An 18,113-nucleotide genomic window follows, 5' to 3' on the forward strand; every position below is an offset into this window, starting at 1 on the left:
TTATAATAATAAAATATAACAAAGACTTTTACTAAGTAAAAAAATTACATTTTTCACTTTTTATTTAAAATATTTTTAGAAAAAAAATAGTTTAAAACAACCAAAACTAATTGTATCTTTTTCAAAAACAAATTTGCATGAAAGTGTACAGTAGAGATAAAGCAGCTGATTCACTATCAAGATTTAGAACAGAGCATGTATACCGCGTAATCGGGCAATCATCTATTTATAAAAAATGTAAACATTAGGGAGATCATATCATCTGAACATCAGAAAGGACAACACAGAAAATACAAAGTCTAAAAGAAGATAATGGCAAAATAAAAATGGAACTAAACCAAGGGAAAGTTCGAAATTAGATAATCTATACTGACAGTACATAATTTGAATCCTACATGAAATAGGATCAGGTGGTTTTTAGACAAGCCTTGAACGGATCCAAACCAAAACTCAATCTAGAACTGCATATACCACACTAAAATATTATCCACTATAATCCTATGATGTCAAGCCATATAGGACCAACAAATTTCAAGTTGAAGGAGAGGTAGACCTTGGAGTATTTGACCTCGATACTGATCTTGAACTTGCACTCACACTCGGGCTTCTTGAGTAGTGTTTCTCATATTTGCCACTCCTCTTGGAGCTTCTTGAATGACTCTTCCTTGACCTGGGGGACACACTTCGCGAGTTGCTCCTCTTTGAAACAGGAGTGGCACTCCGAGAGTAGCTCCTCCTTGACCTTCTCCTTGGCCTGGGTGAGGCACTTCGAGAAACAGACCTGTAATGGTGCCTTCTATAATAGCGATCATCAGGCGAGGCACCTCGTGAAACAGATCTGTAATGGTGCCTTCTGTAGGAGTGATCATCCGGTGAGTCATATCGTGAGTCATAAGGAGAGTATGATCTGTCGCGGATGCTGACAGGTGACCTGCTATAAGGAGAGCAAGAGCGAGAATATGACCTGTGTCGATCATATCGAGAATAAGACCTGTACCGGCTGTAGTATGGAGAGTATGACCTTCGCCTAGAGTGATATGGATAGTTTGACTTCCTCCTCCTATAGTCAGGAGAGTAAGAACGACTCCTACTTCGGTCTGAAGAATAGGGAGACCGGCTATAGCTTCTTCTATAAGGAGAATAGCTAGGGGAGCGACGAGGAGAGTCACTTGGAGAACGCCGTTGAGCTATATGTAATGGAATACATATCAGGAATTAGCAAGGTAAACAGATAATTTTATACAATAAAAAAGTGACAATAAATAAATAAATCTGAAGAAAGAACTATGAAAACACACCACGAATAGTTCTCAGCCCTAGATACTTCCCTGGTGTTGGGGTTCGACCACGTCGTCTTTTAGCCTGCAATAGGATGCACATAAGAGCATGAATAGAGGGTATTGCCATGCACAGGTAGGTAAGCAATAGTAGCATCAATATGAAGTCAAAATGTTACATATTAATCCAAAAACAAAAAACTGAACACTGCAATTGTGAGAGGAGTATCTTAAAAATCACATATTCACGATGCACAAAATAATAAGATATAAATGCAATAAAAAAGAGAGTAATGCAGGGCATACAACCCCAATGATCTGATACTTGGTGGTGTATTTGATTTGTTTGTTTAGTTGTGATTTGAGAGTTTGATGAAGAGCTGCTTCACACAGCTAACCTGCTGCCACAGAAACTTCAAACGGAAACAAGCACAAAACTTTCAAAACTTAGAGGAACTAAAGAACAAATCACCCACATAATTTCCATGCATTGGGGTTGAAAAAAAAATAGCTAATAAAAATCCAGGCCCCACAAAATAGGGCACTGCTAGAAATGTATACCTTCTCCACCGTGATGACACGCCCTTCAAGTACTGAGCGATTCAGATACTTTACACATCGATCTGCCTCCTCAAGAGTCTCCATTGTCACAAAGCCAAACCCACGGGATTCCCTTGTCCAAGGATCAACTACCAGATGGACATCTATCACCTAAGAAGAGCAACTCAAATGTAAGAAACAGAAGACAGACAGCACATTTACATCTGCATGGAATAATAAGCTACTTTCAACTATTATATTAGAACTTCCACCAAGAATATAATGGATTGAAGAGCTTACTTTTCCCTCAGCAGAAAAATGTTTCTCCAGTTCTCTCTTGGTGATCCTAGGAGACAATCCTGTCACATACAAATTGTTTCCTGGATTTTCTGCATCTCTTGATAAACTCCTAAATTACCAGAAGAAAACAAATTAAACACGAATACATAATCAGATAATGAAAATGCAAAGGTTCCCACAGTTACTGTTAGAATCACACAATCCTCAATGGGATTCAATATGATGCAGCAACTTATTCGTCATATCACAAGAAATCACAAATGGCTTTGAATCATAGTATCATACCATACAAAATATGATTCCATATCACCAATATGAGTCACATGATTCAACAATTAATTGTTTTTCACTTTTCTTTCACCAATTCCCGTCAATGAAACTGAAGTCAAATATTGTTAGATGAAAAGCAAATGAAGGAAGGAATACTACTAGTTGAACCTCACTTGACTATTCCATTGCTGTTTCACTTTTTTACTAAAAGGGAGTTTTCACAGTCACTCACTGTTTGAGACTTACCTATGGCTTAATTGTCTTCTCAATTCCTAATTTAAAAGTAAAAACTACAATGGATTGAACACCATACATCATGATAAATGTCTGGCTATTTTCATCGCATAATCTTATGATTCTTCTATACCAATTAATATTCAATGAGAAATCTTTTTACAATCATTTACAGAGGAAAAAAATTCCTACCTTGAACGGCTTCTGGAGCTTGTCCTTGAGAGAGACCTGGACACAGACCTACTGTATCGCTTGTATGGAGAAGGAGAACGAGAATACCTATGAAATGGAAAATGGAAACACCTATTAAGCAAAAACACATGCCACTTAAAACTGAATAGCAATAACTAAACCCTGGGTGAGCGTCTCACCTTGATCTCCTTGAATACGACATCTGCAACAATTCAGCAAGCAACCCAAAAACAAAAAACAAAAATAATAAATCAGTACTCGTATGAGACAATAGTCAATTCACATAAAATAAAATACCAAACATATAACAAAATCTACTTTTTTATAGTTTGAAAATTCACTATTTGACCCCACCAACACAAATTACCAATATCCACCAACCACCACGTACGTCCAAAAAATATGAAGAAATTAATTATTCAATATTCATAACTTGATCACGAATTACCAGTATGTCCTAGGAACAAGGCTTCGAAATAAAATCGAATATTTAAATTGTAATCTGAAATTTTAAATTGTAGTTCAAATTCAACTGCTTTTAACTTCTAACATCCGTTCCAACACCATTTCTGTTCCATCGAACATCACAAAACACATTAACACACAAAATTCTTAAATCTCTCCACATCTCAAAATCAAACTATAAAAATGAATCAAAATTAGTTCCAAAAACTCTCCGATCATTCAACCTAAATTAAAAATAAAAACAAAAAACCTTGAAGCTTCGGGAAATAAATATAGACAACAATTGAACCATGAATTTCAAAGCTGCGCGAGAAGGAGACCAATTCTCAACGCAAATTTCACAAAACAATGGAAGAAAAAAATTGAAATCAGCGAAATCGTTCTCTACAGATCGATGAGAGAGGATGAGATTTGAGCTTCACCGTAACCAACGGATGAACAACAAGTACTAGCTTTATCGAAAGATGGAGGGGAATCAGAACGAACCTTATCGGTGAACGACACGATGACAGTTGCGTTTTGAAAAAAATCGAAAGTGGTTAGGGTGCAGAGCTTTATAGAGGGAGAAGCGTGAGGTTGTGGCTCTTAGGAGGCTTCTGGAGAATCGGACGCCAACCCAAAATTAAACTCAGCTTGAATTCTTCGTGGGCCGTGGGCCGTTATTATCTTCCCTTCTCAAAAGGTGGACCTCCTATTGCTAAGTGCACCACCCAATCCCCTAGCCCCTAGGGATCTATTGGCCAAGTTTTTTTCTTCTTTCTTTGTAATAATTTAAAATGTTTAACTTCTGATAAATAATTTTTTTTTTAAAATATTTTTATTTTTCACGTAAAATTAAAACTAATTTTTATTTTAAAAGATAATAATCTTAATTGTAATTATAATAATAATAAACACAACTAATTTTATATGATTTTACATTAAATAATCTTAATCATTGCATTAATAACAACAAACATAATTGATTTTATAAAAATGTATGCTCCAAAGCATTTAAAAACAAGTGTAAAATATTCAATCTGCCCTTCACTCTGTTACTCACACTATTCCCTCCCTATCTTTCTTCACATCCTTAGTACGCAAGCGCGCACACACATACACACTGCTTTTGCATTCAAGCTCGTTCTCATCTCAAACGTCTATTGTCTTGTTCACTTCATCACCACAACTTCGTGTTGGTTATATAAATGATAGATGATTAGCCTTAAACCTTTTTGGCTTCTTTTTTTTGTTGGTTAAGTACAAGACTGCTTTCACTTACATCCTCTTGCTGTTCTTGGGTTATGTCCCAAAACATTTCTTTTGATAGAGAGGTTTGTTTATGTTGAAGAAAGATAGTTGTGCCTCATGATCATCTGCTGCATTGGTCTAAGGAAACACTGTGTTCAGTTTAGACAATTACATGTAAATACTAAACTGAATTTGAATATATAATTTATTATCAAGACTCAGTTTTGAAATTTTTTCATGTCCTTTTAATCAATATATGTCACCATGTAGCCGTTGTTTATTGCAGTTATAATACTCTTTGCTGATTCAATCTGTCATTTGGGATTGAAAAATCAGTTGTTAGTACTTAGTTGTTACCTTCTTTGCTTGATTTTAATAGTTAAGTCCTTTTTTGTCAGTATGGAAAGACCTTTGATACATTGGAGGGAGCTGATCCGTCAAGCTTAGCCAATAAGGTTGCTAAAGTAGCATGCTCCTGGAGAAGCTGCTTCTCCTGCCAGTGAAAGAATAAGCAAAAGACAATGATTCTTCAAAGGAGAAAAATCAAGTTCAACCAGGGAAAAGAGAATTCAACAGCTTGTTGACTCTAATCCTGTCATGCTTTTTATGAAAGGAACTCCTGAAGAGCCAAAATGTGGATTTAGCAGGAAAGCTGTTGATGTGTTGAAGGAAGAGAGAGTCAAGTTTGGAAGTTTTGATGCCCTATCAGATTCAGAGGTTCGTGAAGACTTGAAGAAGTTTTCCAATTGGCCCACATTTCCTTAGCTTTACTGTAAAGGAGAACTTCTTGGTGGGTGTGACATAGCAATTGCTAGCATGAGAGTGGGGAACTGAAGGAAGTTTTTAAAGATCATGGAATTGATACCATTAATGAAGCAAAAGAGAAAGGAGACGGCAAAGGTGGCATCTCTAAATCTACTGATTTGAGTACAACCTTATCCTCTCGTCTTATGAAAGGAAAACCAGATGAACCTAAGTGTGGTTTCAGTAGGAAGGTAGTTGAAATTCTCCAGCAAGAAAATGTTCCCTTTGAGAGTTTTGACATTCTTACTGATGAAGAAGTTCGTCAAGGGCTTAAGGTTTATTCAAACTGGTCCAGTTATCCTCACCTGTATATCAAGGGTGAGCTTATTGGCGGATCAGACATTGTGTTGGAGAATTTAAGAAGAATTTACACGAGAAAGGGATTCTTCCTGCAGAGACCATTCAAGATCGACTGAAGAATTTGATTGCGAAATAATGGGGAGCTGAAGTGGGCTTTATCTGAGTAGGATTATTATTATTCCATCAAATAACATGTGTTATGTCTTAGAAGTCATTTTGGTTTAGTGTATTGGTATTTAGAACAAGTGTGGTTGACATCACACGTGGCCCATTTTGATCCTGGTGGTGTCAGGAGGTTGTGTTTGATAACATTAATGAACGTAGAAAAGTATACTGAACATGAATTCCAATCAGATTAGAAATTGTTATATATTACATAATTATCTGTTGAAAGCCTCAGTTTGGTTTGGTTTGGTTTGGTACTGCCAAACAAACCAATTCAACAGGTGTGAGCCCTCTAAGTTGCTTGCCCTTCAAAGTTTATTTGTTGGACGTTTACAGAGCACTTTCATGTTTGGAAATTCGTAGGATAGGAATTTTTTTGGTCTAGACTTTCACTTAGACAAGGAACATTCACTACAATAGAATCTGAAACTTGGATAAAGAGAATATCTTTTAATATATAATGAACGGCTTAAATTGTATAACTGAATTTTTTCTAAAAAAAATCTTGAAATATGGTTTAGTGATAAAAAAAAAAAAGAATGTAGATTGTGACTATTAACAGAATGGTATAAAGATCAACTATACAAATAAAAGAATGATAATTTAAAATGATGGAATTTTTTTATAGATATTAACATAAAAGCATAAAAGAAGGGAGAAGTCCTTACATTACAAGTTTTACAGGTTAGTTTCGTAAAATTAAATTAAATTTAAATTCAAACAATTGGTATCACATCACATGTACTTTATATTTACATTATTAATTAGTTATAACAACTCTATATTATATGATGTATTTCAAATTTAAATCATCAATAGCTTATTTATATGTATTACATGTATTTTGTAGTTTGGATCCTCCTAAAATATATTGATAATGTAAATTATATAAAGATATGAGTTAGCAATTAATTGGAGAAAGTGGGCGGAGGGCACGGAAGAAGGATAGCATGTCAAGGAGCAGCACACAGGCATGTGCAGCTTGTAAGTACCAACGCAGGAAGTGCGGGTCCAACTGCATTCTGGCGCCTTATTTTCCTCATGATCGCCAAAAACAGTTCCTTAATGCCCATCGTTTATTCGGGGTTGGCAAGATCACCAACATGATTAAGCCCCTCGATCAGCACCACAGAGACTTAGCCATGAGCACCCTTATCTACGAATCCGACATGCGCGCCCGTGACCCCATTGGTGGTTGCTACAGCCTCGTCCTCCAATTGCAATCTCAGATCTTTTACGCCACCCAACAACTTCATCTTCTTCTTCAACACCTTGCTTATTTCAAATCACACCAACCTTCTTCTAATTCCTCTGACATAGTCAATAATGTCACTCCTCAGCCGCCTGACCCCCTTGAACAAACTCCACAGGAACAGCAGCAACAACAACAATGTTTTAACTACAATCTTTTGCAAGAAGATGATATCAATATGTGGGCCATTCAGAATTCTTTATCTCTTTTGTCACCCTTGTCCTTAGAGAATAACATCAATCAAGATCCTGTTGTTGATCATGGATCGCACTCTCTCTAATCCACCTAATTTTTGTTCTAGGATAACAAGCTAGTTAGGATTTCTTTATTTTTTTTTTAACCTAATAGCTATTTTGATTTTGGAAAAAAATATCTTTATCAATATACTCTTTCTTTTATACATTTATCGCTACCCAACAATATAATAAAAAATAAATAGTTATATAGTTAGGACTCATAACAAAAATAAATAATACATTCACCGGAAAAAACTTTTCCCATATCAAGCACTAATATCTTTTTAAAGTACAATTAAATGGGGTAATCATCCAACTCCCAATATTAATCCACCCATTTATAGGTTTGTATATAAGTCTATGTATTGATTTTTTAAATGAATGTGATTGATCTAGTTTACAATTTGAGACTAGATTATGTATTATTATTATGTTTGATTGGAATGAGTTAATGGATGTACACCAAGGGAAGGTTGAATGAGTTAATGGATGTACACCAAGGGAAGAGAGAAGTTCTTAATAATACCTAAACTGTTAATTAAATCTCCAAAACCAGTATAAAAGTGATAAACTGAATTTAAAGGTTCATTGCAAGAAAAATATTTCATGGACAAGATTTATGATATAATAGGAAGAGAAAAAATAAAAAGGATTCAGAGAGGTGTTGGCCGATGTTTGTGTTTCATTGCTTGAAAAGAAAATACACTCCTTACTTTGATGATCTGTAGCATGAAGCGGGTGATAATCTTGGTCTAATGTTCATTGGGGAGATGAATATTTATAGCTTTTGCTTTTATGCTCAGTGCTGTTTGGTGTATCTCTTGTAATTCAGGAGCTACGCAGGTGCAGGTGGGTTAGAGATGGTGAAAAGGATGGCTGTTTCCTCTTCATCCTAGAGCAAGTATTTTCAATCACATTTGGGGTTTGGCTGGGAGAGCAAAGTTAAAAACATTCTAATGAAAATATCTTTATCAATATACTCTTTCTTTTACACATTTATCGCTACCCAACAATATAATAAAAAATAAATAGAACAAAAATAAATAATCCATTCACCGGAAAAGCTTCTCCCATATCAAGCACTAATATCTTTTTAACGTACAATTAGATGAGATAATCATCCAACTATGTAGCATCTACATCGAGAATTCAAGTATTGTATACGTCATTAGTCCGATCCTGGTGTCTGATGAATATGATGAAATCAGATGATGCAAACGCCCAATATTAATCCACCCATTTATAGGTTTGTATATAAGTCTATGTATTGATTTTTTAAATGAATGTGATTGATCTAGTTTACAATTTGAGACTAGATTATGTATTATTATTATGTTTGATTGGAATGAGTTAATGGATGTACACCAAGGGAAGGTTGAATGAGTTAATGGATGTACACCAAGGGAAGAGAGAAGTTCTTAATAATACCTAGACTGTTAATTAAATCTCCAAAACCACTATAAAAGTGATAAACTGAATTTAAAGGTTCATTGCAAGAAAAATATTTCATGGACAAGATTTATGATATAATAGGAAGAGAAAAAATAAAAAGGATTCAGAGAGGTGTTGGCCGATGTTTGTGTTTCATTGCTTGAAAAGAAAATACACTCCTTACTTTGATAATCTTGGTCTAAAGTTCATTGGGGAGATGAATATTTACAGCTTTTGCTTTTATGCTCAGTGCTGTTTGGTGTATCTCTTGTAATTCAGGAGCTACACAGGTGCAGGTGGGTTAGAGATGGTGAAACAAAATCTCTCCCTACCTTTAGGAACTTATACTGTGTGCACTGTAAAATTATGTGGATGTTACTGGTTTAGAAGATTGATGCCTTGCCCTCTCCCAATCATTGCAGTTGTGCTTGGATCCCAGCAAAGGATGGCTGTTTCCTCTTCATCCTAGAGCAAGTATTTTCAATCACATTTGGGGTTTGGCTGGGAGAGCAAAGTTAAAAACATTCTAATGAAAATATCTTATAATGCCGTGATCACTAGTGCTGATCGAACGGTTTAGAAGGCACTTGTCCACCTCCTCTAATGATGTTGCACAAGTGAGGAATCCATTATTCATTCATTCATGCATGCTTTCACTTTCAGGGACTGTCAATTTAGTAAAACTGTGTGTAAGACGGTAAGACCTATATCCATCTCTCCCCTAACAATGACGAGAAATTAAATGGTCCATTTTGCTTGGTATGACTCTTGATTCTTTAATTTGTGGCATGCTAGGAAAAATTTGATGTTCCAAAACAAGTCTTCTACCATTCAGCAAATCATCTATACCAAGGCTTTTCTCTTAATTGCAAGGAACAAGGGCTACTCTTCCAACATAATTGAGTCGAGTATAATTCTATGACTGCCATTAGCCTCATCCACAAAGGCTGTTCCCCTACTCTTATGGCCTTTCTCTCTGGTTGCTAGAATCTTTTTGCTGCCTCATTTCCCTTTCCATATTCATGCGACCCATGCCCTCCGATCGAGAGAGAAAGACGGAAAATTTAAATAATGTGATGGAGAGAAATAAACACAAATTATTAATATCATATAAATTATTGTATGAGTTGTTATGTATGTGTATTACATCGAGATCATGTTAAATGTTTTTCTCACAACATTTTCTAATATTATATAGTTTTCTGCAGTGACGATATGAAGCTGTTTATTTTATGTTAGACAAAGCAGCAATGAAAGGAGAGGTTGATTGCCACTACAGAGCGGTTTAGTATATTCAGATTTGCGGCAGGGTTTTTTTATTTATTATTGTACAGAGATTATTAAATAATTGGTATGTTTGTGTTGCCTCAAGTGGCCAATGGATCATGGTTTTGCCTCAAGTGGGAATGTCAGTTTCCAATATTCAGACATGGTTGGGTTGGACTTTGGAGTGAATGTCAGTTTCTAATAAACAAACCTTTAGCGCCTGGACTACATTTTCATTTCAAAATACCTGTTTAGATTCAAATTCAAGTGTTTAAGACTCAGATTCCACAACTATTAACACAAGAAATTCTGCAACTTGATTCATGGCGTAAATGTTGACTACCAATGTACAGTAATAAACTTCACATGTTGCTTTAGTGGGGATGACCGTTCACCAGCTGCCATATCATTTCATAAAAATAAGATCCACCTCCTCTAATTAAATTAGAAAGCTACAGTTTAGAGGATACAATGTTGTTATATAGTCATTAATTAAAAGGTTTGTACATGTATAATACAGTAGAATTTTAAAATTAGTTAAAGATCGACTTCATTATTATTTTCTAATTAATGGTTGTCTAAAATATACTCTTTTTTTTTTAGTCTGAGTCTCAAATACACTGTATATACATTACTAGAAAATAATCTTAATTAGTTTTTCACACTCTAATTTTTATATTTTGTCTTATACTTCTCTTACTTTTTTTTCCTTTTTCTCGTCACATTATATATTATGACAGAAGGTCAAATAATAGTAGGAGTCTTAGTAAAAATAACACTTACAATAACTTCCAAATAATTAGTGTAAAACTAGTTAAGAATGTGGCAAATTGGTCAAAATCGGTTTAGTATTAATGGTTTGCTATATTATTTTTTAATTCAAAAAAGCAACAATATTAATGATCATTGATATAATTAATTATATGTCCTAATATATTTTTTATTAAACAACTTAAAAATCATCTCACTTTTTATTTTTTTCCTAAACTAAAAGCCTTAGGTACGAATGATACAAAATCTTGTTTTTTCTTCTTTTTTTGGGATCATACATAATGATTTTACAAATGATTGACTCGATCGTTTCATTTAAATGTTTAACTTGATGATTTGTTGTGTGCTTGTTTTTTCCGTGTTCTGCATCTCTTAAATAGACGTTCAGGCAAAAATGCAAGAATTTGTTGCTTCTTATATATAAAACAGTGATTTGAAATGTGAATCAACTGGATGGAATATGTATACAAATTAACATGCTAGCTCTTACTCTTTAGTTTTAGACATCTTTGTATGTTATTAGTCCCCCACGTGTACCAATAACAATAGATATGGATAATATCAAATGAAAATTTAATTTTTTATTTCTTAGACAAATGATAAGTGATTTTTTAGATTAATCTTGAATATCCTCACCTCCACCTCCAATAATTTATCTCTTATTTATATATTTTAATTTGAGTTTAGTTTTAACCTATGTAATACTTTGTATTTTTCCAACATATTCACCAAGAAACTTCACTTGCCACAGCTCTTGCTTCAAGCTCCCTTTCAATACATTCAGAGTCGCCAACATCCCTTCCCTACTGCTACGTTGTTGTTCACCTTTTCCATTCCTGCAGCTTGTTGGATAACCGTTTCCCCTCCAAACCGAACCTCTTTATCATCGTTTGGAAACACAGGGTCAAGCTCCTAGCCGTCTTGATTGAAGTTCCACCCACTTATCCTTCTCTGCTTCACCTGCATGGAGGGATCATCATCATCTTCATGCAAATTACCCTTACTCTCCTTGTACCTTTTCTCCACACTGGGCAACCCTTGCAGCACATTCTTCACCAGAAAATCGGTTCCCTTACGGTTCTTAAAGGAGGGGTGTTTGAGCAACTTATCAGCATTGGGTCTCTTGGAAGGATCTTGGTCGAGACAAGAAGCCACCATGTCCTTGAACGCCTTAGAGAACTTCTTCCCATTCCGCTTCCTATACTTGTCATGGACTTGGAAGGTGGAAGGTGCAAGAGGGGAGGCCTTCCATGCGCAAGCTCCAACGCGGTTATCCCAAAGGACCATATATCAGCCTTGAAACTGTAACCCGTGTGTGAGTGAATCACCTCAGGAGCCATCCAATAGGGCGTGCCGGCAACATCGGTAAACTTGAGAGACGAAGAAGAAGAAGAAGACGTGGTGATGGCGGACTAGTAGATGGAAGCGGAGACACCGAAATCAGCGAGCTTCACTCTGTGGAGATGGCCCTGGCCGTGGAGGTAGGAGAGTGCGTAGAGCGTGTCTCTGAGAACCACAGCGATGCAGGGCTCCGTTAAGCCGTTGGGGTGGGAATGAGAAATGATGGATTGAAGTGATCCTGCGGCCATGAACGGCATCACCACCCAGAGGATGTTGGGGTGGGAGAGGTCGAGGTCGATGGATTTGATTGCGACGGCGGCGGAGTTCATGGGGATGCAGAGGGCCGGCTTTGTAGACAAGGGCGCTCATGCCTTGGCCAATCTGGTTCAGGAGCTCGTAGGAGGAAGAGTCCAGTGGGTATTGGACCCTTTTGCCTCCTGCTGCTTCTTCTGCTCCGTTGGTTGCGGCCATGCTATTCTACATGTGTGTGAGGTTCAAGAATATGGTGCATGCATGGAGTGAACTGGAGGAATTAATAAATGGGAAAGAAAGTGTGTGGCTTTGGGTTTAAAGCGGTTTTCTTGTTGAGGGTTGCAGGAAAACAAAGTGTTGTCGTGACTTCTCCTGCATGCATGTGAATAATCACGATAAGGCTCTATAGCCAGTCACCTTTTTTTCTCTATTTTAAGGAAATGAAAATTACTCAACAGAGAAAACCTAAGTCCGTTATATCTAAGCCTCATGAGACTAATCTCATAGTAATTTCTAGCAATAACGATATCTTGCTTCTAGGAAAAGAACTACACAACTAAATGGATGATTGAATCCAAAATGTAGATGGTTAATATATTACTCTTCACATATATACATTATTTTGGATAATGCATCTGAATCCAAACACACATTTGGAGCTAATGATTGAACATATTGAATGTAAAATTTATAAGACAAAATGTTAAATTTTAATATCATCTTAAAAATTCAATTTGAAGTTAACTCAATCTAAAAAAACTAACTTATAGTGATAAAAATTATCTCATATTTATATATATCATTTTTGTCACATCTTTATTTAATGTGAAATCTCCACTAAAGGATATATGCTTATTTTAGAGATTATTAATCATTGCAAATATAATATATGAAGAAAGTAAAAATAGACTTTAAGTTTGGTTTTATTAATTTGGATTCTTAATTATGTATTGAATCATGTTAGAAAATTCTTAACAAAAACATATTAAGTTATTTCCTAATGTTAAAAAAACATTAAATATGAATTTATATATATCAAATAAATATTACATTAATCAATTACCCATAATATATTCACTAAGAAAATATTTTCTATATTAGAAGAATTAGATGAATAAATCTTAAAAATATAATCATGCATAAATGATCAAGATTTAAAGTCATATGATGACCACTTAAAAGAATGTGACTTTTTTATAAAAAAAAAAAAAACTCATATGACTTATGGACTTTAGAGCTCATTTAAATAAGCAACTTAATTAAGATCTTATTGAATAAGGTCCAGTAATTATAAAATTATGCCTATAAGCTTTTATAATAATTATTTAATTTTTCACCTATAATAATCTTTTAATTAGTTGATAATGTGTAAAAACCTTTAAACTATATAAATATGAAACTTAAAAGTAAATTAATTGCTAGTAACAGATCCTGTTTCAATGTTCTAATTTTGCAAAGGAAAATTTTTGTTTTTATGTTAAAAAAAAAAACTGGGGCATGTGGTTAATTTAGTGGCCATTGTACTAGCTAGTAGGAGTAGGAGTAATTGCATTATATTAGTCTTGGACTTAAATGCAAAGTGAGAGACGAGTTTGGGGGTGGTAATAACTGAAAATGTAATCAATTTCCTGAGTAGGATTGGAGGAGATGTATGCTATGTGAAGATTGAAGAACCTGTGACCCACAACAACGTTTCATAATATAGATTTGAATGAGAATGGATGAATAATTATTTAAATTGAATTTATGTGTGTTAGAAACCGTTGGAACTTGGAAGGTATGTAATTTGCTCTTCAATTACCGCCGTGCATGGCAGTAATTTTAAGAGCAACACAAGCATTGGAGAACACTCGTTTTAACAGATGTTGGGAAGTAGAGTCATAGCTCTGTTTATATATATATAACCATAGTTATTTACTTTTGGAATCGTATGGAATAAATAGTGCAGTCTGATTAAATTTTTTTAGTTGATATATTAGAATAAAAAATTAATCAAGTTGCTTGAAATAGTAAAAATATATGATATAATAAACAAATGTGAAAAATAATATAAAATTATTTTGACTTAAATGTAATTTTTGATCCCTGTATCTTACTCAATCAACAATTTTGATATCTTTATTTTAAAATTGAGACATTTAATACTCTTATTTTAAAATATCAGTCATTTTGATTTTCCTATTTCAAAATATAAATATTTGATCTCATATTTTAGAAAATCTATAATTTTAGTTTAATCTTTAATTTTCTCTATATTTTATTTCTTACTTAATAATTGATTAAATTATTTCTGGATGATACCTTAAATTAATATGTTAGGTTTATGATTTAATTGGATCAAAAGAAATGAAATAAAACATAGATCAAATTGAGAATTTCATTAAAATTATAAATTTTTTAAAATAAAAAAATTAAAATTGTAATTTTTAAAAAATAAAATAACTAAATTTCTCTATTTTAACATGAGACAATTAAATTCATAAAATTTTTGAAATAAAAAGATCAAATGTATCAATTTTAATATAAAAAACCAAAATTATTAAATAAACAAAATAAAAGATTAAAATTACATTTAAGTTACTCATTTTTTACAACATATAAGAGTTGTTTCATCAAAGTTATCCTCTTAAGCAAGCCTATCCCATCTTGGTAACCTTTTTTTGGGAGGTTCTTCTTAAATATATTTTTTCAATATTATACATCACATCACTCGTGTCTTTTTTTTCATTATTTAAGTAACTCTAAAAATTTACTAAATAACTTTCACATCCTTACTATTTCTGAACTCTAATTTAAGTAACTCTAGATAACTTTCATCAACATTTTTTTCCAAAGTCATAATTATTTAATATATGAAAAAATAAAACAATAAAAAGATAAGCAATTTTAATGAATTAAATTTTATTTAAAATGATAAAAGATAGTTTAAATTACAAAATTTGAAAGATCATGCTAATCAATGTCCTCTCAGAACATTAAATTAATTGAACATTTATAACTTTTAGCATGTATCCGGTTCACAGTCTGGTTTGATGAAAATAAAATTAGTTTTTTAAAAACCATCATTGTTTACATTTGGTAGATTTCATTGATAATTTATTTTATTATACACTTGTTAACATCGTTATCTTTTTACCGTAAAAAAATACTCTTTGATAAAATATTGAAAATTAATCTTTTAATATACTATTTGGGTCAAAATATAATTTTTAAAGTAATTGTAAGGTGGAAGAAATAAAAATTTAAAAATCATCAAGACAATAAAGATATCAATAATGGAGGTTAAAGACAGAAGTCATCCAAAGTGAAAATGATGACAGGAAGTTATTTGAAAAGTTATGAATAATTAGAAATTATATTATCTATAAATACTAATTTATACAATTGTAATAAAGATGATAATATGCAATACACTCATTCTCTTAAGTTCATGCGACGTTTAAGGATTGATGGGTTAGGACAATGTTTTCAATTACCATTTCAATTCCATCATTTTAGTTTTTTTCATCATGTAACTTTATTTGCTTTCATTTATCTTTATTGCACATCTTCTTCTCATCTTTTTCTCATTTTTATGCTATTTTTTTTTCCTTTCAATAGTATATTTTTTTACTTAATAAGTATCCATAGTTTGTTTATTGTTTTTGCAATTGTATATTTTAAATCAAACTAAATATAAAAATTTAACATATAGATCTATGGCGAATGACCTACTAGGAGGATAAAAGGTGTTGGGAAAAAAACATTCATATCTTTATTATTCAAAAATCACACAACCAATAACAAGAGATAACACTATAAATGAAATACAAAAAGATCACAAATTTGTTTAAGTCCTCACCTCTACATCCACAACCTCAACCTCAATTTGTTTAACGTGGTTCAGATTCTCATATCTACATCCACGATCTTCTCACAATAAGTTTTTAGGATAAACTTGTAAACCTTCCCTCAACATGACCTTCCTTTCTAACCTTGGATGGTCATCCCCCTCTTTAGGCTGAGTAATTCTTTTCATTTTAAGAAACTTTATATATATATATATATATATATATATATACCTTGCATCATAATCTTAAAAGAGAAAATAAATATCTAACTTATAAAATATATCTTTAATTCTAAACAACATTCTAGAAATAAGACAATATAATTTTTTAAATCTAAATAATATCTTAGAAATTTGAAATTACAAATTTGAATTGTTTTCAACACTCCTTCCCTCAATTAAAATTTAATTTCATCTTTAATTTTGCTCATAACGCTTACACTTTGCTTGCACAAAATCTAGTATATTTCCCGATCTGCTACACAAGTACTGAATGGTGACACTTCTGGATTTGTACCGCCAACTACTTTCGATGGAACACGCTACTTGACTATCACATCGCCAAATAGACTTTTGACATAAGGACCCCACACAAATCTACCATTAGTTTCCTCAAGCTTCTTCAATACTCTTCTCTCTCTGGTTACTAGACTGCAAGATCATTCAACTCTGATACCAATTGTTATGGGAAAAGTACACTCATATCTTTATTATTAAAAAATCACACAACCAAGAACATATTCTTATATATAACACCATAAACGAAATAGAAAAATATCACAATTTTATTTAACGTGATTCGGATCCTTACCCCTACATCTACAACTGTAACCTTAATTTGTTTAATGTAGTTCAAACTCTGATTCCTACATCCATGATTTTCTCACAAATTTTTAGGACAAGTTGGACAATCTTATAGATATTCCCTCAACATGACTCTCTCTCTCATCTAGGATGGTGACCCCCTCTTCAAAGGCATCATAATCTTTAAAAAAAAATCTAAATTATAGATTATATCTTTAATTCTAAGAACATCCTAGAAATAAGGCAATCTCTTTTTTTAAATATAAACTATATCCTTCTTTTTTAACAAAATATCTTTAAAAGAAAATTTGTCTCCTTTCATAAATATACCTATGAGATTATATTTATTAATAAAAACAAAATAAATTTTACCGTTAACAAATCTGAACTTATTTCTATTCAATTATCGTTAGATTTTCAATATTGTGATAAATAGGGAGTGGATGATTTAAGGCTGCAACTTTTATTGACGTTCTTCTAAATTTGATCCGCAACAGTTGAAAAACTAAACAATTTAGTTTATTTAATAAAATAATTTATAAATCCAATTTACCAACTATGCATTAACTAAAACATTTTATATAGCCACAAAAAATGCCAATAGAGTCAGAGCTCGAAGAGTTATTTGTTGTCGGAGAGAAATACATTTAGAAATGCCTCTCAAACAAATCCTTCGTTTTATTTATTTTTAATATTTTGGATTTATATTTTTTATTAGTTCTTAAATCAGACTAATTTGGCCCTAACTTACCTTAATCCATTGAACCTAAAAAATCATAACCCACAAAGATATGGACCTAACTTACCTTAATCCATTGACCATTGTTTTGGGCATTCAACATTTTTACTGGGACATCCAAGGTGAAAGGGCTAAAATACCATTCATCTTTTGTCGATAAAAAACAAGAGTGAGTCACTCTTCATGCACCGTTGTGGTTTTTCTTCTTCCTTTTCCCTATATCATTTCACTCCGTTGGTGCTTCTTCTTCTTCCTTCGTGGGTGCTGGTCCTCTATTTGTTGTTTTTCTTGTTGGTGGCTCCTAATCCTTTGTTGTTGACCTTATCATTCTTATTTTTTGTGCATTGTGTTGCTACTCCTTTGTTGTTGTTGCTTTTCTGAATGAATGATTGTATTGTTTTGGATATTGTTGATA

At 33.0% G+C, this 18,113-nt stretch overlaps 2 protein-coding genes and 2 pseudogenes across 3 annotated transcripts; 2 read left to right on the forward strand and 2 right to left on the reverse strand.

The window, feature by feature from the left end:
* Positions 1 to 333: 333 nt before the first annotated feature.
* Positions 334 to 3,890, reverse strand: LOC100805126 (serine/arginine-rich splicing factor SR45a). 2 transcript variants are annotated; one of them, XM_003530786.4, is made up of 7 exons: positions 3,765 to 3,890; positions 2,993 to 3,015; positions 2,814 to 2,900; positions 2,118 to 2,226; positions 1,839 to 1,988; positions 1,299 to 1,362; positions 334 to 1,187 (listed from the first exon to the last, which is right to left on the reverse strand). In XM_003530786.4, exons 2-7 carry the CDS (start codon positions 3,013 to 3,015, stop codon positions 532 to 534), a joined length of 1,089 nt encoding a protein of 362 aa, XP_003530834.1. In that variant the 5' UTR covers positions 3,765 to 3,890; the 3' UTR covers positions 334 to 531. The 2 variants fall into 2 exon arrangements, with proteins under 2 accessions (XP_003530834.1, XP_025985593.1); XM_026129808.2 differs by having other exon boundaries at positions 3,701 to 3,806.
* An 874-nt stretch (positions 3,891 to 4,764) lies between these two features.
* Positions 4,765 to 5,748, forward strand: LOC100804598 (monothiol glutaredoxin-S17-like; annotated as a pseudogene).
* A 979-nt stretch (positions 5,749 to 6,727) lies between these two features.
* On the forward strand, positions 6,728 to 7,309 carry LBD36 (LBD domain-containing transcription factor). The gene has a single exon (XM_006586528.1). It carries the CDS (start codon positions 6,728 to 6,730, stop codon positions 7,307 to 7,309), a length of 582 nt encoding a protein of 193 aa, XP_006586591.1.
* A 4,118-nt stretch (positions 7,310 to 11,427) lies between these two features.
* Positions 11,428 to 12,545, reverse strand: LOC100804068 (serine/threonine-protein kinase BLUS1-like; annotated as a pseudogene).
* Between the last annotated feature and the right edge of the window lie 5,568 nt (positions 12,546 to 18,113).

Source organism: Glycine max, chromosome 8, assembly GCF_000004515.6.
Source record: "Glycine max cultivar Williams 82 chromosome 8, Glycine_max_v4.0, whole genome shotgun sequence".
Lineage (NCBI taxonomy): Eukaryota > Viridiplantae > Streptophyta > Magnoliopsida > Fabales > Fabaceae > Glycine > Glycine max.